Source organism: Xyrauchen texanus, chromosome 47 (genome assembly GCF_025860055.1).
Source record: "Xyrauchen texanus isolate HMW12.3.18 chromosome 47, RBS_HiC_50CHRs, whole genome shotgun sequence".
In the NCBI taxonomy this organism is placed as follows: Eukaryota; Metazoa; Chordata; class Actinopteri; order Cypriniformes; family Catostomidae; genus Xyrauchen; species Xyrauchen texanus.
The window spans coordinates 2254116-2280602 of NC_068322.1; the positions used below are offsets into that span (position 1 = coordinate 2254116).

At 44.9% G+C, this 26487-nt stretch overlaps 1 protein-coding gene across 1 annotated transcript in view; it reads left to right on the top strand.

Moving 5' to 3' along the window:
* LOC127638895 (uncharacterized) overlaps positions 1-25654 on the top strand; it is a 61992-nt gene extending 36338 nt beyond the window's left edge. The window contains exons 12-29 of the mRNA XM_052120625.1: positions 2720-2855; positions 3037-3180; positions 8119-8199; positions 8292-8358; positions 8436-8517; positions 12735-12872; positions 14469-14604; positions 14787-14930; positions 19857-19937; positions 20030-20096; positions 20174-20255; positions 21107-21244; positions 22812-22947; positions 23129-23272; positions 23748-23922; positions 24034-24150; positions 24332-24447; positions 24961-25654. Of these exons, the coding sequence (XP_051976585.1) occupies positions 2720-2855; positions 3037-3180; positions 8119-8199; positions 8292-8358; positions 8436-8517; positions 12735-12872; positions 14469-14604; positions 14787-14930; positions 19857-19937; positions 20030-20096; positions 20174-20255; positions 21107-21244; positions 22812-22947; positions 23129-23272; positions 23748-23922; positions 24034-24150; positions 24332-24447; positions 24961-25081 (2105 nt within the window). The 3' untranslated portion in view covers positions 25082-25654. The remainder of the gene's footprint in view (positions 1-2719; positions 2856-3036; positions 3181-8118; positions 8200-8291; positions 8359-8435; positions 8518-12734; positions 12873-14468; positions 14605-14786; positions 14931-19856; positions 19938-20029; positions 20097-20173; positions 20256-21106; positions 21245-22811; positions 22948-23128; positions 23273-23747; positions 23923-24033; positions 24151-24331; positions 24448-24960) is intronic.
* Positions 25655-26487: the final 833 nt, after the last annotated feature.

A 26487-nucleotide genomic window follows, 5' to 3' on the forward strand; every position in this document is an offset into this window, starting at 1 on the left:
GCTTGTTCAACAAAGTTAGGAAGACTTCGGTTGCTCTGGTTTCAGCGCTACCTTAAATCGAGGCCCGCTGGGGCGGCGGTCTGCGGCGGCTGTCTGAGCGCTGATCGAGGGCGGCCGCTCTGTCGACGCTGAGAAGTCTGAGTTTGTTGAACTGGGCGCTGTGAAGAGGCTCGTGCAGGAGGCTGATCACGTGAGCGGCCTGCAGAGGAGCTTAGCGACGCCGCAGGAAGAGGTTCATGGCTTGGGTGGCTTTCTGGACTTCTGAGAAGCGGTCCACAATGCCACTCACCGCGGAGCCGAAGAGACCGGTCGGAGAGAGCGGTGCGTTGAGGAACGTGGAGCGCTCTGCTTCTCCCATGTCGGCTAGTGTTAGCCATAAGTGTCTCTCGGTCACAGTCAGCGAGGCCATGCACTTCCCTAGAGCTTGGGCTGCAGCTTTGGTAGCGCAAGGGCGAGGTCTGTCGCGCTTCGTAGATCAGTAACAGCCTCTGGGTGCCTGCCTTTCTCATCCCACTCCCGGAGAAGGTCTGCTTGTAGGATCTGTAAAATGGGCATTGAGTGCAGAGCAGATGCGGCTTGGCCGGCGGCGGAATAGGCGCGGCCAACATAGGCGGAAGTCGCTCTGCAGGCCTTAGACGGGAGCACAGGCTTGGAACGCCATCTCGCGGAGGACGGACAAAGGTGTGCTGCTACCGAGTCCTCGACCGGGAGGATGGAGGAGTAGCCTCTCTCAGTGGCGCCGTCCACCGACACGAGAGAGGTGGAGATGTGGGAACGGGTCCTGGCTGAAAAAGGAGCGTTCCACGACTTTGCAAGCTCCGTATGTAATTCCGCAGGAAGGGAGCGCCCGGGCCGCGGGTGTAGAGCGGCGATGGCTTTGAAGAAAGCAGCCGTCGAGTCTGTTGGGTGCCTGCTCAGGGGCGGTGACCACTGAGCCCGAGGCGGTCGACGGCCTGTGTGAGGAGGCGTGTTAACTCCCCTTCGACTCGGCGCGGGTCCTGCTGGATTCCTGGGCCGAGGAGGAGGCTTGGGAGCCTGACCACTCCTGCTGTCCGAAGCCTTGATGGAACAGCGGCCCTTATCGTCCGTCTCGTCATCCGAGATGGCAGCAGTGCAGCCGCCGGGCGGCAACTGCGCGGCCCCGGGGCGGGAGGGTGAAAGCGATGCTCGAGGGAGAGGCTCCGGCGAGGCAGTCGCTTCAACCACAGTTTCCGGCAGCCTTTGTGAGCGGCGCTTCTTCCTGCGCAGCTGAAGGTAGGCGGCGCTGGCGGTTTCTGCTTTGAGCGCTCGAGTCGAGCCCGCAGGGTCGACATCGGTAGCTCCTCGCAGAAATCGCGATCTGCCCTCAGTGAGGGCGAGCTCTGCGTGCCCCAGTCCCAGGCAGAGAGCGCAGATGATGTGGCGGTCTCCTGTGCTGAGAAGGGCGCGACATGAGGCGCAAGTGGAGCGAGGCATCTTGAAAAAGACGCTCAGTACTTTTTGTGAATAGTTCGTGAGAACTAGCTTGCTGAATAAAAGGATACGTCGCCGGATGGCATAGCTCGCAGGATGGCTGAAGGTGGCTGAGACGGCCGGCTTCTTCTAGCGCTGTCCACGCTTGCTTGATGCCCCTCGAACGGCGACGCTGCTTCCAGGTCAGCGATGCGAAGAGCTTCGCTGAAGAGATGAAAATCAGGGTTCCAGCCTACGAACTACGCTTATATGCACTCTAGTCATGCCCATTTTGGCGGGCTTTGATGCAGTGAGCGCGCGGACGCCTCTCATTGGATGCGAGTTCGCCCAAGCTCGTCTATAGGCTGCAGCAGTTGCCACAGAGCAACCTATGAGCTCGCTAGCTAGCCCGCTCAAGGTCTGCAGCTGCCGCACTGCGTTGACAATGGATACAAAAATTAAGGATAATTTTTTGGCTTCAATATCTCAGAAAAGATGAATCTTTCCCGTAGCGTAAGCAATACGAGAGAACCTCTCGTAAGAGAACTGCTTTCTTGTCTTTTGTTTTGCAATTTCATACGTGATGAGCAGATGGACGACCAGCTGAAAGGGGCTTTGCTCCATCTTCCATATCAGGGTAACATGGCTTGTCGATTAGCGCCACCTGTTGTAAAGGCGTGAATGTGCAAACGGGCGATCATTTGCCTCGCTTTCTATATAAATGGGCCATTTGTCAGCGATTCTTTTCGCATTATTGCATCGCCTCTGGTGTGCAAAAGCCTTAAAACTATGATTTTGGAGCCACCCTGTGGATAATTCCAACCTCAAAATGGTTAACATCACTTCCAGCTTCGGCCACTGGGGACAGTGATTCAAATTTTGTTAAGCAGAGACTGGTTTCAGCAGCAGAGCTTTTGACATATTGTTACCAAATTCACAGCGCGATCAGTATGATTTGTGATATTGACCATGTTCACTCCTTTGTAAAGAAGGTTGGATTTCCTTGCTTCCGCAGAGGTGTTCTTCATGACCGCTTGAGTGCATGCTGTCATTAAAGCAAAAGGGGGACATGCCATATAGTGTATTTTACCTATGTCACTGAAATTGTTATGCTGATAATTTGCCATGAAAATTTTGGTATTAAGTTGGAAAAACTCTTTCACTAGTGGTCTCAGACTTTTGACCCGACTTTAGTTTCTTAAGTAAAAGTATGGGGTTAAAATTACTTTCAAACACACGGCTGTCTGGTATCATGATTCTACTGGGTTTCTTTTTCTCCCTTTGACAGAAAGCTGGAAGAGTGATTTCATTAAGAACGAAAGGAAGAAACTGTTAAACTATAAGACGCAGCTGGTGAATTCCCTACAGCCCAAGATCTACTGTCCATTCGCTGGTTACTTCACTGAAGCTCACCCTTCAGACAGGTCCATTTAAAGTCTTTGCCATGAGAAATTCATCATAATGCTTAGCTCATGTATGCCATATCACATTATTTAACAAAGGTAAAGTGATTTTTATCCATTAAGGCATAGAGTAAACATTCTTCCATGTTAAAAAAAAATCGATGATGATGTAACTGGAACATTTGAATGTGTGAACTAACAGGTACATAAAGGAGACAAACATCAAGAACAATCCAGTAGACCTGAACGAATCCATAAGGAAGAGATGCCCAAATACCTTAACCTGGACTCCTTTACCTGGTTCAGTGTTGGATTTGGCCCTCGCTCTGGCTGACAAATCCAACAGGTCCGTTCTGATGGCTTTGAATTAGCTTTAGCATGTAGCATGAATGCACTAATATAAGTAGAGCATGTAAACATCGGTATGTAGCATGTGTAAATGTTTATGTTGCACAAATGCAATAGTATAGGCCTATGTAGAGGATGCGAGAATTAGTATGTAGCATGTAAGCATGTTTATGTAGCATGCATTTATTAGCATGTAGCATGATAGCTTAATGCTGCTTTTAAGTTGACTTAAATTGATAAATTACACAGATAAAGCACCTAATGTAAATTGTCTGCTGATCATTTTGCACAAAAGTGAGTCTTGACTTTATCGGTAGGTAGAAAATATTTTTAAAAATCACCAATTTTTTCTGACGTGAATGTAAACATTGGACTTGAAGGCAGCATTTGAGTGTAGCATTTGTAGCATGCAATAATGTCCATCAGTTCTTGTTACTTTCTGCTATTATTTCCATCTGTTACTTTATTAAAATGATTTTCTTTTCTGGTTTTAATACCACAATCGTAGGAAGGCCATTACTGAACCGCCAAATGGTTCAAAGATCTATAAGGACAGTTGGGACTTTGACTTGTATTTGGATGAGCTGAATTCACCACAGACTGTGATAGCTGTGGGTGAGAAACATTCACATTCATGGGTGAGATCAATAAGTCCATTTATACTCTAAATCTTCAGATGTGAAAGTGATACTAAACAGTCATCACATGTGACTTTCAGATGTGAAAATGAAGATTTGGAGTAAAAATGACTTCAGTATTGATCTGTTTCTCACCCACACCTATCATATCACTTCTGAAGACATGGATTTAGCCACTGGAATCTTATGGATTACTTTTATGCTCATGTGATTTATTTTGGAGCTTCAAAGCTCTGGCCAACATTCGCTCGCATTGAATGGACCTACAAAGCTTATATATTCTGATATATGAGCTTGTGCACAGCAAAAAGAACAAATTCATGCACATCTGTGGTCTCATGAGGGTGAGTAAATGATGAGAGAAATTTCATTTTTGGATGAACTATCCCTTTTATTATTATCTCTTACCCAGGAGGCGGGGTTGACCACCAGCTGGCGGAACAGCTGGAAGGGCAGTGTCTCCCCTCCAGAGAATGGGGCTGGGGGGGAGTAGGTCAGTCTGGATGGCGCCCGGGCCTGAATCGGGTGGGGGAGCAGTGTGACGAGGAGGAGGGCGTGGGCGGGCCATGAGGGTGCACGGTTGGTGCTGAGTCAACTGATCAGCGGGAGAGTGAGATAAAGGGAAGCCATAGACGCCAGTTCGAGATAGAGAGTGACGCATGTGGCCGCTGTGTGTGTATGTCTTATGTTAAATGTTGTTTAAGTTGAGTTTGTCATTAAAAGTTTTGTTTATTGCTCAGCCGGTTCCAGACTCCTCCTCACCCATCCCCTACCCGTTACAATGTTACACCTTATTACATCTCAGAGTCACCATTCACTTTTATTGTACGGAAAAAAGGTGCAATAAAAGTGAATGGAGACTAACATACTGCCTTACATCTTACAGTCATTAAAATAAAACTATGTCTATGTGTCTATGCAAAGTTATATATAATATTTCTATTGGGGAGACTTAATATAAAACACACACACACACACACACACACACACACACACACACACACAAACACAAAGGCATAATTCGGAAGCAATGGGCATTGTAATGGACATCACAAATAACTCTTAAAATATTCCAACCCAGGGCAGTCAATTGTTTAAAATGTTGTAATTAATTACAACATGCTGATTAATGAATTTGATTAATTGCAATTAATAGCATATATCAATATTTGCCAAGGCCCCAAAATAAAGATAATTCAATATAACTAATACATAATAAATACATTTTTTGACTTTTTCACTTGTTTTGAATATAAAAACTAAAAATACACATTAAAAATACATTCTCTGAAAAAACGAAATATCTTATGCAGTGTTGTTTCTAAAACAAGATCAATCAAAAAAATTATTATCAAAAATAATATTTTTGTCCTAATATCAAAGGAAAACTAGAAAAAGGAAATTATGATCCAAAGTGAATTTTCTTGGTACAAAAATATGATCGTGTCTGGTAACATGTTCATGTAAAATGGCTAAAAATAGAATTTTTTGCTTAGCGTAAAGTTGACAATTTACACAATTTATTTCAATTTCTTCTGCTCCAAACTTACTTCTCTGTCTGCTCGTATTCACAGGGGGTTATGTGGGGAAAACCTGATGCACACTGAAAAATGGCAGATATTAATGATTAAAAGTAAAAAAAATTATAGATATGTGATGCAAAGAAAGCTAGCAGGCTACAAACAAAGTGTCAAACACTTAATGTATGCCAGTTTGGTTTTATTTTATAGCAAAAACATGAAAATATACATTTCATTTTAGAGGACAGAATTCCCAAAATTCCTGGTTACTTTAACCTCCGTTCCTGATGGAGGCGAGACATTGTATCGATGTAGTAACACTAGGGGTCACCCTTGGGAGCCCCAAATACCTCTGATAAAAGGAGCTGGCTCACAACCACTCATTCAGGTTTTGTGCTGAGGAGCCGAGACAGGGTCTCAGCCATTTAAGCTGGTAGTTCAGTGTTGTTGCAGGAGGGACAAAACATCTTGTTCCCTCCATCAGGGAACGGAGGTTATGGAAGTAACCAGGACATTCCCTATCTGTCACTTACTCGATGTTGTGTCGATGTAGTTACACTATGGGTCCCTATACAAAATGCCACAACAAGCTGAACTGTGTTACGTGGACTGGCGGTGCGAGACGGACAAACCACTGTGCCCATCATTGAGACTGAGTCTAGCTCAAACCTGAGAAAAGAGATGCTCTGAACCGGGGAGAGCTTGCTCTTTTCCCAGTTGATCCGAAGCCCCAACCGGCTGAGATGCCTGAGCATCAGGTCCCTGTGTGCACACAACAAGTCTTAAGAGTGAGCTAGAATCAGCCAGTCCTACCGATAGTTGAGGATGTGGATGCCCACTTCCCTTAATGGGGCAAGGGCTGCCCTTGTGACTTTGGTCCCTGGCTCTCAAAGGCAAACCGCAGAAAGGGCATGTGCCGAGGTAAAACCAAGATGTGGAAGTACGCGTCCTTCAGGTCTACAGCCGCGAACCAATCCTGATGCTGAACCCTCGCTAAAATGTGTTTCTGCATCAGCAACTTGAACGGGAGTCTGTGCAAGGCCTGGTTCAGTACTCACAGGTCCAAGACTGGCCGCAACCCAACGCCTTTCTTGGGTACGATGAAGTAAAGGCTGTAGAACCCCTTCATCTCAGCTGGAGGGACAGGCTCTATTGCGTGCTTCCGCAGAAGGGTCGTGATCTCCGCACGCAGGGCGGCATTCTCACCTATACTGAGGTAAAACAGACCCGCTGAACCCAGTCGGGCACCTGGTGAACTGAATCGCATAGCTGAGTCGAATGGTCCTGGTCAGTTATCGCAATGGGTTGGGGAGCACAAGCCATGACCCCATGCGGTGGGCTAGTGGAACCAAGAGAAGAATAGCGTAGGACGTACTGGTGGAAGGGGCCTCGCGGCGGGTAGAGCCGAGCCGCCACGTTGAGGGTGCTCGAACCCCGAATTCATGGCCGTGCTGAGTCTAGAGACATCAGAGCCGTTGTCATCACCGCATGGGGCAGGATATGTTGAATAGCCTCAATCTGCTTCTTAACCGCCGAGAACTGCTGGGCAAAGTTCTCAACGGTGTCACCGAATAGGCCAACCTGGGAGACGGGGGCGTCAAGTAACTGTACCTTGTCAGCCTTGCTCATCTCCCCCAAGTTGAGCCATAGGTGGTGCTCCTTGACCACCAGGGTGGGAACTGCCTGCTCGAGAGTCTGCACCATGACCTTCGACACCTGGAAGGTGAGATCGGTCGCCGAGTGCAGCTCCTGAAATAATCCCGGGTCAGAACTACCCTTGTGCAGATCTCTAAGCACCTAGGATTGGTGCACCTGCAGAAGAGCCATGGCGTGCAGTGCAGAGGCGGCATGCCCAGCAGCACTGTAAGCCTTTGCCGCCAGTGATAAGCCTACAGGCCCTGAACGGGAGTCTCACACGGTTCCACCAGGTGGTGGCGCTTTATGGGCAAAGGTGCACCACAACCGATTACCACCTGGCAGCCCCACCATCGAGGGTAGTGAGAGCGGAGGAGCTCAGACATTGGGTACAGGCAGTAAAGGTGCCTTGCATGAACTTGTTAGCTCCTCATGCACCTCCAGGAAGAAAGGGACCGGGTGGGGCATGGCCGTGAGATCGCAGATTCGGCCCTGAGACGCAGTCAGTCAATCTCATCGAGCATCCTCGGGAATGGGAGATCCAAGAGGGGTTACCCAGCAGAGCAGCTTCCATTGCGGTCCCCCAATTGATCCCAGTGCTAACCGACATGGCCTCACACCCGTAGGTAGAAGGACAGAGGTGGGGAGCCGCTGGAGTGGCTTTCCCTCTGACAAAGGAAAGCCGCCACCGCAACATTGCCATGGTCATGTTCTTGCAGTGAGAACATGACCCGTTCACAAATGCTGTCTCCACATGGGCAGCGCCCAAACACATGAGGCAATGATCGTGGCTGTTGGAAGCCGAGAGGAATTATTCACAGATGGAAAGGCATCTTTAAAAAGACGCTCTCCATCAGTGAGTGGTTGCGAGCCAGCTCCTTTTATACCCTTTTCTGGTGTTTGGGGCTCCCAAGGGCGATCCCTAGTGTCATTACATTGACACAACGTCGAGTGAGTGACAGATAGGGAACAAGTATTTGGGAAATTGCCCTTTGACTAACACTTCATAGCTACTGAGATAACGCCCTTGTGACAACTAACCTCAGTCTCCCCTTCAGATGATGCTTCTGTGTCTCCTTTGCAGTGTAAAGAAGACGCTGTCTCTCATTTGGAACATAAATTGAACATATCTCTCTTTTTCAGCTACCCCACATTGAAACTTCTTGCCCAAAAGCGGCCAGATATTCCCATTTATGTTGGAGACACCTCACGGCCGGTGTTCTGGTAAACAAACTTCTAGAGGAATTAATAGATTTTGAATATTTTGCCACGTGGGCATGAGTGGAAAAACAAATTGTGTTCCAATTTTCTGGCAGGTATCTGGGGAAAAGTGGCGTGAATTTAACAAACATCAAAGTCGTGCCGTTTGGTGTATGGCAGAATGTACGTAAATCTCCTTGACTCTTTAATAACTCTCACGCTCTGTATTTGTCATGATATTGAGTGTTTTTTTATTCAAGGTCGATGAAAACCTGCGATTTATGATTCTAATGGACGGAGTTCATCCTGAGATGGATACCTGCGTAATCGTGGAGTATAAAGGTATTTCATTTTGTCAAAAGTGTTCTTTGACCATGTTTTGTCTGTGAAACATACAGAAGAAATCTCATATTTCAATCTCACTGAATTCAATCTTAACTTAATCATCTACACACACAGTTCAAACATGTGTTTAATGACAGGCTCATAGTTTACAAGCCATTGTTATGAATACCCTGTCTTGTTTCACTGTTGCCCTTTTGTTTACCATTGTTGTCACTTTTGCATTTCTTAGTTTTCACTTTAGTCCCTTATGTAACTCCATAGTCTCTTTGTTAGCGTTCGTGTTTCCTCTGTTCATTGTTTTCACCTGTCCTCATTAGTTTGCCTTTTACTTCTGTTAATCACCTTGTTATCTTGTTTGAGTTCTGTTTGTTCATTGGTCCCTTTTTCCCCTTGTTTATGTATTTATACCCTGTGTCTTTGTTCAGTCTTCGTCTATCGTTTTTTGATGTTAGCCTGATGTGTGCTTCTCTCCCTTGTTCCCTGTTTGTCTCTACCGTGGTTACCTTAACTAGTTTATGTTTCTTTTCCCCATCGTGGGTTGTTCTTTTGTTCATTTTGTGTTTTCTGATTAAATAAACTCAAACTGCTTTTGGATCCGCATCTCCTCGTCAGCCTCGTTATTCAAACGTTACAGAACGATCAACGGCACAATGGATCCAGCAGTTTTTCGGGCGAACTATGAACTGCTCAGCCTGAAGCAAGGGGACCGACCTATAGAAGATCACATCCACGACTTTCTGGTTCTGGCAAACGTTTCAGACTTCCCTACCCTTCAGAGCCCACGCCTGCCCCGGTGAGCGAGCCAGCGGCCACGCATATCACAGTGAGCGAGCCAGCGCCTACGGCCTCTACCGTCAGCAAGCCTGAGCCCTCGCCAACCACGGTCAGCGAGCCTGAGCCCTTGCCAGCCACGGTCAGCGAACCTGAAGCCACGCTGACCAGGAACAACATCCCAGCTTCGCCAGTCGCATCAGCCCGGAGGAAGAGGAGAAAGGGAGAGGTCTCTGCACTCCAGCCTCCGCCTGCCACAGCCCCATGCTCTGAACCCCCCTTGGCTCTGCCCTCAGCACCCAGCGAACCCAAGCCGGTGCTTACCACGGTAACCCAGCCAGAGCCAGTAGCCTCAGACGTCAGTGAGCCAGTGCCAATAGCCTCAAACGTCAGTGAGCCAGTGCTTGTAGCCTCGGACGTCAGTGAGCCAGCGCCTGTAGCCTCAAACGTCAGTGAGCCAGCGCCTGTAGCCTCAGATGTCCCTGAGCCAGCGCCTGTAGCCTCGACCGTCCCTGAGCCAGCGCCTGTAGCCTCGACCGTCCCTGAGCCAGCGCCTGTAGCCTCGACCGTCCCTGAGCCAGCGCCTGTAGCCTCGACCGTCCCTGAGCCAGCGCCTGTAGCCTCGACCGTCCCTGAGCCAGTGCCAGTAGCCGTGACCGTCCAAGAGCCAGTGCCAGTAGCCGTGACCGTCCAAGAGCCAGTGCCAGTAGCCGTGACCGTCCAAGAGCCAGTGCCAGTAGCCTTGATCGTCCAAGAGCCAGTACCAGAAGCCTCGATCGTCCAAGAGCCAGTGCCAGTAACCGTGACCGTCCAAGAGCCAGCGCCAGTGGTCGTGCCCATCCTAGAGTCAGCACCTCCCGAGCCTTCCAGGGCTCCCCCTCTCGAGCCTACCAGGGCTCCGCCTCCCAAGTCTCTCGAGTCTTCCAGGGCTCCTCCTCCCGAGCTTTCCAGAGCTCCGCCATCCGAGTTTCCCGAGCTTTCCAGAGCTCCGCCATCCGAAGTTTCCGAGCTTTCCAGAGCTCCGGCATCCGAAGTTTCCGAGCTTTCCAGAGCTCCGCCATCCGAAGTTTCCCGAAGCTTTCCAGAGCTCCGCCATCCGAAGTTTCCCGAGCTTTCCAGAGCTCCGCCCTCCGAGCTTCCCAGAGCTCCGCCTCCCAAGCCTCTCGAGCCTTCTAGGGCTCCGCCTCCCAAGCCTCTCGAGCCTTCCAGGGCTCCGCCCCTCAAGCCCCTCGAGCCTTCCAGGGCTCCGCCTCTCAAGTCTCTCGAGCCTTCCAGGGCTCCGCCTCTCAAGCCTCCCAAGCTTTCCAGAGCTCCGCCCTCCGATCCTACCAAGGCTCCGCCCCTCAAGCCTTCCAGGGCTCCGTCTCTCAAGTCTGTCGAGTCTTCCAGGGCTCCGTCTCTCAAGCCTCCCAAGCTTTCCAGAGCTCCGCCCTCTGAGCTTCCCAGAGCTCCGCCTCTCAAGCCTCTCGAGTCTGCCAGGGCTCCGCCTCTCGAGCCTGCTAGGGCTCCGCCCCTCAAGCCTCTCGAGCCTGCCAGGGCTCCGCCCCTCAAGCCTCTCGAGCCTCCCACGGCTCCGTCTCTCAAGCCTCTCGAGCCTTCCAGGGCTTCGCCTTCCAGGCCTCTCGAGCCACCCAGGGCTCCGCCTCTAGAGCCTTCCAGGGCTCCGTCCCCAGAGCCTCTTGAGCCTCCTACGGCTCCGCCCCCAGAGCCTCTCGAGCCTCCTGCAGCTCCGCCTACGGGGCCTCCTGCGGTTCCACCCCCAGAGCCTTCTACGGCTCCGCCTCCAGAGCCTCCGATTGCTCCGCCTCTCGATCCACTCAAGCCTTTGACGGCTCCGCCCCCAGAGCCTCTTGAGCCTCCTACGGCTCCTCCTCTCGAGCCACTCAAGCCTTCGACGGCCCCGCCCTCAGAGCCTCCCGAGCCTCCTATGGCTCCGCCACCCGAGCCTCCTACGGCTCCGCCGCTCGAGCCACTCAAGCCTTCGACGGCTCCGCCCTCAGAGCCTCCTATGGCTCCACCTCCCGAGCCTCCTCCGGCACCGCCTCTTAAGCCACTCAAGCCTTTGGCGGCTCCACCCTCAGAGCCTCCTACGTCTCTACCCCCAGAGACTCCAGAGTCTTCCTGGTCTCCGCTCCTAGAGCCTCGTCCGCTTCACCTCCTGCGCCTCCCGAGCCTGTCCCGGCTCCGCCGCCGAAGCCTCCATTGGCTCCGTCTTCAGAGCCTTCATCGCCCTCGCCTCCTTCGGCTCCGCCTCCTGAACCTCCTTCAATTCCTCCTCCGGAGCCTCCCGAGCCTCTCCCGGCTCCGCCCCCGAAGCCTCCATTGGCTCCGTCTTCAGAGCCTTCTTCGCCCTCGCCACCTTCGGCTCCATAGTCTCTTTGTTAGCGTTCGTGTTTCCTCTGTTCATTGTTTTCACCTGTCCTCATTAGTTTGCCTTTTACTTCTGTTAATCACCTTGTTATCTTGTTTGAGTTCTGTTTGTTCATTGGTCCCTTTTTCCCTTGTTTATGTATTTATACCCTGTGTCTTTGTTCAGTCTTCGCTCTATCGTTGTTTGATGTTAGCCTGATGTGTGCTTCTCTCCCTTGTTCCCTGTTTGTCTCTACCGTGGTTACCTTAACTAGTTTATGTTTCTTTTCCCCATCGTGGGTTGTTCTTTTGTTCATTTTGTGTTTTCTGATTAAATAAACTCAAACTGCGCTTTGGATCCGCGATCTCCTCGTCAGCCTCGTTATTCAAACGTTACAGCCATGTGCAATCATTAATCAATTAATATCATGTGCAGCTGATCTTGTTCACTGTTAATAGAAAGAGGTTTGGTAGCATGTTGCAGCTAAATCTGATTACTGTGACCATACAGATTACATGTAAATCAACCTGTCAAATGTCACAGGTTGTCAAGTCACATTTCAGATCTCTATTATAGTTTTGTCATTCCTATTAACAACACTGAATTAAAGTTCAAGTTCAGATCTGGCAATGATGGCAAAGATATTGTTTGTTTGCAAAGTGTAAAAGTGCATTTCAACACTGTACACGGCCTATTTGTGTCTATAACAACTTTAATAGTTCACCTAAAAATGTATGTTCTATATTATTTACTCATTATTAACCTCATGTTGTTCCAAACCCGTATAACTTCCTGCTTTTCTTTTATCACCACTCTTTTATATACAATGACATACAAATGTTCACCATAACAAGCTTCAAAATGGAGAAAAAGCACCATAACAGATGTAAAAAAGTAGTTTGTACGGTTTGTGCTCTATATTACAAGTCTTCTGAAGCCATACGATAGCGTTAGCTCACAAATCTAAACTTGAGAATCGTGTTTGATTAAAATACACATGTGATATAATAATAATTGGTCATTGACGTAAAACCTGCCTTAAAAATGTAAGTTAATCATGTGCCAAATCATATACTCTGAACCCTCTTTCAAGGTCACATGATACTGAACACAGTCGATTGCACCAGACCAAACAACGGACGTCTCCCACACGGTGTCGACGTTATGATGAGTGACTTTGCCGGCGGTGCATCTGGATTTCCAATGACATTTCATGGCGGCAAATACACAGGTGAGTTACACAGGTGTGATTCTTTAAAAAGAAAACAATGGGGACTAAAGTGGGACAGACAAACCGCTCCCAAAGTCTGAGACCACATTGAAAATCTGGGATTTTTTCATTTAAGCCTGGATATAAACAAGGCGATAATATTTGAAAGCAAAGAAATGGGGTAAAATGAAGAACCTTTTAATTCTGTGCTGATCAAAATGCACACTTGTGCAACATGATTACATAGTTAAGAGTTGGGTTTTTGGGTGATAATGTAGGGTTAATTAGAAATGCATTCCTGTTGACTGTGTAACTGGTTTTGTTTTACTGTTATACAATTACGTAACAACCTAACCAATTAAAAATGAACTTTTGAGTGAGATCAGGAGCCGCTGCATTTACCAAAACCAGCTCTACTGGTGGTGCTGTTTTGACAACCGACATTAAATGCAGAATGAACTCAAGGAAGAAATCCTGAACCAGCAGTGAGGATGTAAAATTAATTTATCTAATTTTATCTAAATAAAAATAAAAATAAAATCCTTATATGGTTCTCTTAACAAATACATAATAATGCTACATCACTGCTTGCATTGCCTTTACAAAAATCAAATGTACATAAACAAGTATATGCAGTATGAGTGGCAGTGTCGAATACCTGTAATCAGTATTGTTTTAACCATTGATATTACTTTATTTTTTACACTTTTTAATTCTAATCATCCTTCAGACTGGTTCTACACGATAATACTGGCAGCAGGCTGAACTGAAATAGTTTGAGGTGTCTTGAAAGTTTTCAAATAAAAAAAATATCATTGCTATTGCAGCTTGTATAGAAATCTGTTTAAATTGTTCGATCTGCACATTAGAAAAAACTGCTTTCTTGTCTTTTGTTTTGCAATTTCATACGTGATGAGCAGATGGACGACCAGCTGAAAGGGGCTTTGCTCCATCTTCCATATCAGGGTAACATGGCTTGTCGATTAGCGCCACCTGTTGTAAAGGCGTGAATGTGCAAACGGGCGATCATTTGCCTCGCTTTTTATATAAATGGGCCATTTGTCAGCGATTCTTTTCGCATTATTGCATCGCCTCTGGTGTGCAAAGGCCTTAAAACTATGATTTTGGAGCCACCCTGTGGATAATTCCAACCTCAAAATGGTTAACATCACTTCCAGCTTCGGCCACTGGGGACAGTGATTCAAATTTTGTTAAGCAGAGACTGGTTTCAGCGGCAGAGCTTTTGACATATTGTTACCAAATTCACAGCCGATCAGTATGATTTGTGATATTGACCATGTTCACTCCTTTGTAAAGAAGGTTGGATTTCCTTGCTTCCACGAGAGGTGTTCTTCATGACCGCTTGAGTGCTTGCTGTCATTAAAGCAAAAGGGGGACATGCCAAATTGTGTATTTTACCTATGTCACTGAAATTGTTATGCTGATAATTTGCCATGAAAATTTTGGTATTAAATTGGAAAAACTCTTTCACTAGTGGTCTCAGACTTTTGACCCGACTTTAGTTTCTTAAGTAAAAGTATGGGGTTAAAATTACTTTCAAACACACGGCTGTCTGGTATCATGATTCTACTGGGTTTCTTTTTCTCCCTTTGACAGAAAGCTGGAAGAGTGATTTCATTAAGAACGAAAGGAAGAAACTGTTAAACTATAAGACGCAGCTGGTGAATTCCCTACAGCCCAAGATCTACTGTCCATTCGCTGGTTACTTCACTGAAGCTCACCCTTCAGACAGGTCCATTTAAAGTCTTTGCCATGAGAAATTCATCATAATGCTTAGCTCATGTATGCCATATCACATTATTTAACAAAGGTAAAGTGATTTTTATCCATTAAGGCATAGAGTAAACATTCTTCCATGTTAAAAAAAAAATCGATGATGATGTAACTGGAACATTTGAATGTGTGAACTAACAGGTACATAAAGGAGACAAACATCAAGAACAATCCAGTAGACCTGAACGAATCCATAAGGAAGAGATGCCCAAATACCTTAACCTGGACTCCTTTACCTGGTTCAGTGTTGGATTTGGCCCTCGCTCTGGCTGACAAATCCAACAGGTCCATTAGCTTTAGCATGTAGCATGAATGCACTAATATAAGTAGAGCATGTAAACATTGGTATGTAGCATGTGTAAATGTTTATGTTGCACAAATGCAATAGTATAGGCCTATGTAGAGGATGCGAGAATTAGTATGTAGCATGTAAGCATGTTTATGTAGCATGCATTTATTAGCATGTAGCATGATAGCTTAATGCTGCTTTTAAGTTGACTTAAATTGTTAAATTACACAGATAAAGCACCTAATGTAAATTGTCTGCTGATCATTTTGCACAAAAGTGAGTCTTGACTTTATCGGCAGGTAGAAAATAGTTTTTAAAAATCACCAATTTTTTCTGACGTGAATGTAAACATTGGACTTGAAGGCAGCATTTGAGTGTAGCATTTGTAGCATGCAATAATGTCCATCAGTTCTTGTTACTTTCTGCTATTATTTCCATCTGTTACTTTATTAAAATGATTTTCTTTACTGGTTTTAATACCACAATCGTAGGAAGGCCATTACTGAACCGCCAAATGGTTCAAAGATCTATAAGGACAGTTGGGACTTTGACTTGTATTTGGATGAGCTGAATTCACCACAGACTGTGATAGCTGTGGGTGAGAAACATTCACATTCATGGGTGAGATCAATAAGTCCATTTATACTCTAAATCTTCAGATGTGAAAGTGATACTAAACAGTCATCACATGTGACTTTCAGATGTGAAAATGAAGATTTGGAGTAAAAAATGACTTCAGTATTGATCTGTTTCTCACCCACACCTATCATATCACTTCTGAAGACATGGATTTAGCCACTGGAATCTTATGGATTACTTTTATGCTCATGTGATTTATTTTGGAGCTTCAAAGCTCTGGCCAACATTCGCTCGCATTGAATGGACCTACAAAGCTTATATATTCTGATATATGAGCTTGTGCACAGCAAAAAGAACAAATTCATGCACATCTGTGGTCTCATGAGGGTGAGTAAATGATGAGAGAAATTTCATTTTTGGATGAACTATCCCTTTTATTATTATCTCTTACCCAGGAGGCGGGGTTGACCACCAGCTGGCGGAACAGCTGGAAGGGCAGTGTCTCCCCTCCAGAGAATGGGGCTGGGGGGGAGTAGGTCAGTCTGGATGGCGCCCGGGCCTGAATCGGGTGGGGGAGCAGTGTGACGAGGAGGAGGGCGTGGGCGGGCCATGAGGGTGCACGGTTGGTGCTGAGTCAACTGATCAGCGGGAGAGTGAGATAAAGGGAAGCCATAGACGCCAGTTCGAGATAGAGAGTGACGCATGTGGCCGCTGTGTGTGTATGTCTTATGTTAAATGTTGTTTAAGTTGAGTTTGTCATTAAAAGTTTTGTTTATTGCTCAGCCGGTTCCAGACTCCTCCTCACCCATCCCCTACCCGTTACAATGTTACACCTTATTACATCCGCAGTCACCATTCACTTTTATTGTACGGAAAAAAGGTGCAATAAAAGTGAATGGAGACTAACATACTGCCTTACATCTTACAGTCATTAAAATAAAACTATGTCTATGTGTCTATGCAAAGTTATATATAATATTTCTATTGGGGAGACTTAATATAAAAACACACACACACACACACACACACACACACACACACACACAAAGGCATAATTCGGAAGCAATGGGCATTGTAATGGACATCACAAATAACTCTTAAAATATTCCAAACCAGGGCAGTCAATTGTTTAAAATGTTGTAATTAATTACAACATGCTGATTAATGAATTTGATTAATTGCAATTAATAGCATATATCAGTATTTGCCAAGGCCCCAAAATAAAGATAATTCAATATAACTAATACATAATAAATAAATTTTTTGACTTTTTCACTTGTTTTGAATATAAAAACTAAAAATACACATTAAAAATACATTCTCTGAAAAAACGAAATATCTTATGCAGTGTTGTTTCTAAAACAAGATCAATCAAAAAAAATTATTATCAAAAATAAGATTTTTGTCCTAATATCAAAGGAAAACTAGAAAAAAGGAAATTATGATCCAAAGTGAATTTTCTTGGTACAAAAATATGATCGTGTCTGGTAACATGTTCATGTAAAATGGCTAAAAATAGAATTTTTTGCTTAGCGTAAAGTTGACAATTTACACAATTTATTTCAATTTCTTCTGCTCCAAACTTACTTCTCTGTCTGCTCGTATTCACAGGGGGTTATGTGGGGAAAACCTGATGCACACTGAAAAATGGCAGATATTAATGATTAAAAGTAAAAAAAATTATAGATATGTGATGCAAAGAAAGCTAGCAGGCTACAAACAAAGTGTCAAACACTTAATGTATGCCAGTTTGGTTTTATTTTATAGCAAAAACATGAAAATATACATTTCATTTTAGAGGACAGAATTCCCCAAAATTCCTGGTTACTTTCGTAACCTCCGTTTCCTGATGGAGGGAACGAGACATTGTATCGATGTAGTAACACTAGGGGTCACCCTTGGGAGCCCCAAATACCTCTGATAAAAGGAGCTGGCTCACAACCACTCATTCAGGTTTTGTGCTGAGGAGCCAAGACAGGGTCTCAGCCATTTAAGCTGGTAGTTCAGTGTTGTTGCAGGAGGGACAAAACATCTTGTTCCCTCCATCAGGGAACGGAGGTTATGGAAGTAACCAGGACATTCCCTATCTGTCACTTACTCGATGTTGTGTCGATGTAGTTACACTATGGGTCCCTATACAAAATGCCACAACAAGCTGAACTGTGTTACGTGGACTGGCGGTGCGAGACGGACAAACCACTGTGCCCATCATTGAGACTGAGTCTAACTCAAACCTGAGAAAAGAGATGCTCTGAACCGGGGAGAGCTTGCTCTTTTCCCAGTTGATCCGAAGCCCCAACTGGCTGAGATGCCTGAGCACCAGGTCCCTGTGTGCACACAACAAGTCTTAAGAGTGAGCTAGAATCAGCCAGTCCTACCGATAGTTGAGGATGTGGATGCCCACTTCCCTTAATGGGGCAAGGGCTGCCCTTGTGACTTTGGTCCTTGGCTCTCAAAGGCAAACCGCAGAAAGGGCATGTGCCGAGGTAAAACCAAGATGTGGAAGTACGCGTCCTTCAGGTCTACAGCCGCGAACCAATCCTGATGCTGAACCCTCGCTAAAATGTGTTTCTGCATCAGCAACTTGAACGGGAGTCTGTGCAAGGCCTGGTTCAGTACTCACAGGTCCAAGACTGGCTGCAACCCACCGCCTTTCTTGGGTACGATGAAGTAAAGGCTGTAGAACCCCTTCATCTCAGCTGGAGGGACAGGCTCTATTGCGTGCTTCCGCAGAAGGGTCGTGATCTCCGCACGCAGGGCGGCATTCTCACCTATACTGAGGTAAAACAGACCCGCTGAACCCAGTCGGGCACCTGGTGAACTGAATCGCATAGCTGAGTCGAATGGTCCTGGTCAGTTATCGCAATGGGTTGGGGAGCACAAGCCATGACCCCATGCGGTGGGCTAGTGGAACCAAGAGAAGAATAGCGTAGGACGTACTGGTGGAAGGGGCCTCGCGGCGGGGTAGAGCCGGAGCCGCCACGTTGAGGGTGCTCGAACCCCGAATTCATGGCCGTGCTGAGTCTAGAGACATCAGAGCCGTTGTCATCACCGCATGGGGCAGGATATGTTGAATAGCCTCAATCTGCTTCTTAACCGCCGAGAACTGCTGGGCAAAGTTCTCAACGGTGTCGCCGAATAGGCCAACCTGGGAGAAGGGGGCGTCAAGTAACTGTACCTTGTCAGCCTTGCTCATCTCCCCCAAGTTGAGTCATAGGTGGTGCTCCTTGACCACCAGGGTGGGAACTGCCTGCTCGAGAGTCTGCACCATGACCTTCGACACCTGGAAGGTGAGATCGGTCGCTGAGTGCAGCTCCTGAAATAATCCCGGGTCAGAACTACCCTTGTGCAGATCTCTAAGCACCTAGGATTGGTGCACCTGCAGAAGAGCCATGGCGTGCAGTGCAGAGGCGGCATGCCCAGCAGCACTGTAAGCCTTTGCCGCCAGTGATAAGCCTACAGGCCCTGAACAGGAGTCTCACACGGTTCCACCAGGTGGTGGCGTTTTGCGGGCAAAGGTGCACCACAACCGATTACCACCTGGCAGCCCCACCATCGAGGGTAGTGAGAGCGGAGGAGCTCAGACATTGGGTACAGGCAGTAAAAGGTGCCTTGCATGAACTTGTTAGCTCCTCATGCACCTCCAGGAAGAAAGGGACCGGGGTGGGGCATGGCCGTGAGATCGCAGATTCGCCCTGAGACGAGTCGTCAATCTCATCGAGCATCCTCGGGAATGGGAGATCCAAGAGGGGTTACTCAGCAGAGCAGCTTCCATTGCGGTCCCCCAATTGATCCCAGTGCTAACCGACATGGCCTCACACCCGTAGGTAGAAGGACAGAGGTGGGGAGCCGCTGGAGTGGCTTTCCCTCTGACAAAGGAAAGCCGCCACCGCAACATTGCCATGGTCATGTTCTTGCAGTGAGAACATGACCCGTTCACAAATGCTGTCTCCACATGGGCAGCGCCCAAACACATGAGGCAATGATCGTGGCTGTTGGAAGCCGAGAGGAATTATTCACAGATGGAAAGGCATCTTTAAAAAGACGCTCTCATCAGTGAGTGGTTGCGAGCCAGCTCCTTTTATACCCTTTTCTGGTGTTTGGGGCTCCCAAGGGCGATCCCTAGTGTCATTACATTGACACAACGTCGAGTGAGTGACAGATAGGGAACAAGTATTTGGGAAATTGCCCTTTGACTAACCTTTATAGCTACTGAGATAACGCCCTTGTGACAACTAACCTCAGTCTCCCCTTCAGATGATGCTTCTGTGTCTCCTTTGCAGTGTAAAGAAGACGCTGTCTCTCATTTGGAACATAAATTGAACATATCTCTCTTTTTTCAGCTACCCCACATTGAAACTTCTTGCCCAAAAGCGGCCAGATATTCCCATTTATGTTGGAGACACCTCACGGCCGGTGTTCTGGTAAACAAACTTCTAGAGGAACTAATAGATTTTGAGTATTTTGCCACGTGGGCACGAGTGGAAAAACAAATTGTGTTCCAATTTTCTGGCAGGTATCTGGGGAAAAGTGGCGTGAATTTAACAAACATCAAAGTCGTGCCGTTTGGTGTATGGCAGAATGTACGTAAATCTCCTTGACTCTTTAATAACTCTCACGCTCTGTATTTGTCATGATATTGAGTGTTTTTTTATTCAAGGTCGATGAAAACCTGCGATTTATGATTCTAATGGACGGAGTTCATCCTGAGATGGATACCTGCGTAATCGTGGAGTATAAAGGTATTTCATTTTGTCAAAAGTGTTCTTTGACCATGTTTTGTCTGTGAAACATACAGAAGAAATCTCATATTTCAATCTCACTGAATTCAATCTTAACTTAATCATCTACACACACAGTTCAAACATGTGTTTAATGACAGGCTCATAGTTTACAAGCCATGTGCAATCATTAATCAATTAATATCATGTGCAGCTGATCTTGTTCACTGTTAATAGAAAGAGGTTTGGTAGCATGTTGCAGCTAAATCTGATTACTGTGACCATACAGATTACATGTAAATCAACCTGTCAAATGTCACAGGTTGTCAAGTCACATTTCAGATCTCTATTATAGTTTTGTCATTCCTATTAACAACACTGAATTAAAGTTCAAGTTCAGATCTGGCAATGATGGCAAAGATATTGTTTGTTTGCAAAGTGTAAAAGTGCATTTCAACACTGTACACGGCCTATTTGTGTCTATAACAACTTTAATAGTTCACCTAAAAATGTATGTTCTATATTATTTACTCATTATTAACCTCATGTTGTTCCAAACCCGTATAACTTCCTGCTTTTCTTTTATCACCACTCTTTTATATACAATGACATACAAATGTTCACCATAACAAGCTTCAAAATGGAGAAAAAGCACCATAACAGATGTAAAAAAGTAGTTTGTACGGTTTGTGCTCTATATTACAAGTCTTCTGAAGCCATACGATAGCGTTAGCTCACAAATCTAAACTTGAGAATCGTGTTTGATTAAAATACAGATGTGATATAATAATAATTGGTCATTGACGTCAAACCTGCCTTAAAAATGTAAGTCAATCATGTGCCAAATCATATACTCTGAACCCTCTTTCAAGGTCACATGATACTGAACACAGTCGATTGCACAAGACCAAACAATGGACGTCTCCCACACGGTGTCGACGTTATGATGAGTGACTTTGCCGGTGGCGCATCTGGATTTCCAATGACATTTCATGGCGTCAAATACACAGGTGAGTTACACAGGTGTGATTCTTTAAAAAGAAAACAATGGGGACTAAAGTGGGACAGACAAACCGCTCCCAAAGTCTGAGACCACATTGAAAATCTGGGATTTTTTCATTTAAGCCTGGATATAAACAAGGCGATAATATTTGAAAGCAAAGAAATGGGGTAAAATGAAGAACCTTTTAATTCTGTGCTGATCAAAATGCACACTTGTGCAACATGATTACATAGTTAAGAGTTGGGTTTTTGGGTGATAATGTAGGGTTAATTAGAAATGCATTCCTGTTGACTGTGTAACTGGTTTTATTTTACTGTATACAATTATGTAAAGCCCTAACCAATTAAAAATGAACTTTTGAGTGAGATCAGGAGCCGCTGCATTTACCAAAACCAGCTCTACTGGTGGTGCTGTTTTGACAACCGACATTAAATGCAGAATGAACTCAAGGAAGAAATCCTGAACCAGCAGTGAGGATGTAAAATTAATTTATCTAATTTTATCTAAATAAAAATAAAATCCTTATATGGTTCTCTTAACAAATACATAATAATGCTACATCACTGCTTGCATTGCCTTTACAAAAATCAAATGTACATAAACAAGTATATGCAGTATGAGTGGCAGTGTCGAATACCTGTAATCAGTATTGTTTTAACCATTGATATTACTTTATTTTCCTTCAGACTGGTTCTACACGATAATACTGGCAGCAGGCGAACTGAAATAGTTTGAGGTGTCTTGAAAGTTTTCAAATAAAAAAAAATATCATTGCTATTGCAGCTTGTATAGAAATCTGTTTAAATTGTTCGATCTGCACATTAGAAAAAAACTGCTTTCTTGTCTTTTGTTTTGCAATTTCATACGTGATGAGCAGATGGACGACCAGCTGAAAGGGGCTTTGCTCCATCTTCCATATCAGGGTAACATGGCTTGTCGATTAGCGCCACCTGTTGTAAAGGCGTGAATGTGCAAACGGGCGATCATTTGCCTCGCTTTTTATATAAATGGGCCATTTGTCAGCGATTCTTTTCGCATTATTGCATCGCCTCTGGTGTGCAAAAGCCTTAAAACTATGATTTTGGAGCCACCCTGTGGATAATTCCAACCTCAAAATGGTTAACATCACTTCCAGCTTTGACCACTGGGGACAGTGATTCAAATTTTGTTAAGCAGAGACTGATTTCAGCGGCAGAGCTTTTGACATATTGTTACCAAATTCACAGCGCGATCAGTATGATTTGTGATATTGACCATGTTCACTCCTTTGTAAAGAAGGTTGGATTTCCTTGCTTCCGCAGAGGTGTTCTTCATGACCGCTTGAGTGCATGCTGTCATTAAAGCAAAAGGGGGACATGCCAAATAGTGTATTTTACCTATGTCACTGAAATTGTTATGCTGATCATTTGCCATGAAAATGTTGGTATTAAATTGGAAAACCTCTTTCACTAGTGGTCTCAGACTTTTGACCCGACTTTAGTTTCTTAAGTAAAAGTATGGGGTTAAAATTACTTTCAAACACACGGCTGTCTGGTATCATGATTCTACTGGGTTTCTTTTTCTCCCTTTGACAGAAAGCTGGAAGAGTGATTTCATTAAGAACGAAAGGAAGAAACTTTTAAACTATAAGACGCAGCTGGTGAATTCCCTACAGCCCAAGATCTACTGTCCATTCGCTGGTTACTTCACTGAAGCTCACCCTTCAGACAGGTCCATTTAAAGTCTTTGCCATGAGAAATTCATCATAATGCTTAGCTCATGTATGCCATATCACATTATTTAACAAAGGTAAAGTGATTTTTATCCATTAAGGCATAGAGTAAACATTCTTCCATGTTAAAAAAAAATCGATGATGATGTAACTGGAACATTTTAATGTGTGAACTAACAGGTACATAAAGGAGACAAACATCAAGAACAATCCAGTAGACCTGAACGAATCCATAAGGAAGAGATGCCCAAATACCTTAACCTGGACTCCTTTACCTGGTTCTGTGTTGGATTTGGCCCTCGCTCTGGCTGACAAATCCAACAGGTCCATTCTGACGACATTGAATTAGCATTAGCATGTAGCATGAAAGCACTAATATAAGTAGAGCATGTAAACATTGGTATGTAGCATGTGTACATGTTTATGTTGAACAAATGCAATAGTATAGGCCTATGTATAGCATGCGAGAATTAGTATGTAGCACGTGAGCATGTTTATGTAGCATGCATTTATTAGCATGTAGCACGATAGCTTAATGCTGCTTTTAAGTTGACAGATAAAGCACCTAATGTAAATTGTCTGCTGATCGTTTTGTGCAAAAGTGAGTCTTGACTTTATCGGCAGGTAGAAAAGATACAAAAATGGCGTGAATGTAAACATTGGACTTGAAGGCAGCATTTGAGTGTAGCATTTGTAGCATGCAATGATGTCCATCAGTTCTTGTTACTTTCTGCTATTATTTCCATCTGTTACTTTATTAAAATGATTTTCTTTTCTGGTTTTAATACCACAATCGTAGGAAGGCCATTACTGAAACGCCAAATGGTTCAAAGATCTATAAGGACAGTTGGGACTTTGACTTGTATTTGGATGAGCTGAATGCTTCCATTTCAGCTGATATCTTTAAATACAAAAGCTGGATCCAGTTTTATTATAACTGGGCGGGATTTAAAGGCTACAATCTGGTCATTCGGGTAAATAATGTTTTCATTCCCAAACTGGTGGTGGATCTGAAAGACAGCTGCTGTTTGCACAAGCAAAGCAAAACATACTTGTTAACATACTGATAAATGTTTTCCCACCAGGTTATCGAGACCGATGACGATTTCAATCGATTGGACGGTGGTTTCGATTACCTTGTGGACTTTATGGATCTTTCATTTCCAGATAAAAGACCAGAGAGAGATCACTCATATGAGGAGGTTAGTGAGATGAATAGACTGAAAATGCTCTGAATCTTAATGAAAATGAATAACTACAATAGTTTGGGGGTTCGCTCAAATCACTTACCATAACTATGAGAAATAGTAACAGAGATAGAAAATAGTGATACACCAATAAAACTCCACTAATAAATAAAGTGTGTGTGTGTGTGTGTGTTAGATTAAGAACAGAGTTGGGGTGATGAGACATGTGGTTCTGAATGGGCGGTTATGGGACGATCTGTACATTGGCTTCAATAACAGAATGAGTCGAGATCCTGATGTTTACCACCACAAGTAAGATACACACATCACACATGCATGCAAACCAAGCACATAACCATATATAACATCTCCACAATGTAAATGCTAAAAACAGTAATAAAACTGCACTGATTACAACATAAATCACGCGTGATTCTGTTAACCATTTCAAATAAAACTAAGAGGGCTGTTCCACGTCAAATCAACCAAATTTCAGAAACTTCCCCGGTTGAATTAAAAAAAAGATAATCTTGTCAAAATGAGAGTAATCCTTCTAAATGAGAGTGATAAGATAAATATGAACAAATGTCAAAGAAGAAAGGAGACCTTTTAAATGATCTTAAGTCCATTCCACCTCCTGTATTGTCCTCCATTATTGTGGGGTCAGCAACTCGCTTTGGAGAGGATTATGAAGGTCGATTCCTAGACCCTCAATCAGCAATCAACTTCCTCTTCCTCTCAAGACAAAAGGAATCAATGGAAGGTGAATAATACTGCTTTTTCAGCTGTACAACTCTGATAATATCATTTGATTTTGTCTGACAGGTTCTGGAATCATTTTCAGACAGAACTACCACTATCAGCTCCAGACTGGGACCATTTCCTTCAAACGGTCTCTGAAACGGACCGGATACAGGAAAGCAATGGCGGCTGTGTGCTGTGTTAATGCAAACACAACTTTTCTAGCATATGTTGTGTGTTACAATATTAATCAGTATATATGTGTGTGTGACAAATCATAAACAATGTATGCCTGCTAACAATTGATGAATTATGTGTGTAACTAACTAGAAAATATATGGTAAAACCAAAAACGCTAAAAGGATAATTGAATGTGAAGGTGTGATAAACTGCAACTGCATTTCTGACACAGGAGATGGGCGGAACCTAGAAACAGTTTTCTACATTGGAAATTCTTCAGGCAGGGAACTGATAAGAACTAACCAGTTGGAGGCAAAACCAGTAATCCCACTGCGGCAAAAACAAACCAACGGAATGATTGAATATTGGAGATGCCCCTGCGGCAAAAATAAGCCAATCAAAAGAGTAAAAAACCGAGAACAAAGGAATACACCCTGGGTCAGAAATGTAGAAAATAAGGGAACACAGGATAAACGGGGTCTTTCGAGCGAAGCTTACGAGCGAAGCAGACAAGATCCCCAGCTGGGTGGATGATTTTCTACTTATTTTGTCTTGTTAATAAATACAAATTTTACCTTGAAAACTTGACTTTGTCTCCTCAAAAACGAACAGCCTTCTGGTGATGAATGCATGAACAACTTTCTCTTAAGTCTTGACTGAATACAACACTTTCAATGATCTTGCCTAATATGGAGTTGTCAGATTGATCTTTTTAAAGAGGGGCTTAAATACTGTCTTGATTACAGATGTAACCTCTGTTCCCTGATGGAGGGAATGAGACAATGTGTCAATGTAGTGACACTAGGGGTTCGATCTTGAGAGCCCCAATTACCTTTGCTTTATTCAGAAAAGGCCAATGAAAATTGCCGAGTGGAATTTGCATGCCACTCTCTGGCCCCGGACATACGGGTATAAGATGTCGTGCATCACTCATTCAGATTAATGCTGAGGAGCCGAGAAAGAGTCCCAGCCACGTCAGTGGTCGGCTCAGCGCCACGGCAGGAGGGACACAACATCTTGTTCCCTCTGACAGGGTACAGAGGTTACATCTGCAACCAAGACATTCCATGTCTGTCACTCGACGTTGGGTTGGTGTAGTAACACTAGGGGTACCTATACGAAACAGCGCAGGCGCTGAGCCGGGTCACGAAGTACGGAGGAGCAGACAGGGTCAAGCTGATGCGTTCTTCACAGCGAGCACTTGACCACGTCATGACCTTCGAAAGAATTTAGGTAAGGCGTCTCCCTGATCCCATTAAGAGTGGAAGGAGGCACTTACCCGAGGAGGCTACAGGCGTTTTTTTGTATCAGGCAATTTCCCGCCGAGAACCTACTAAGATAGTGCTGGGTAAGCACTCTTCCCTCTCCAGGAGGGAGAGCACTATGGAGACCACATCCTACCGGAGGGAGGTTAACATGTGGAGAATACCT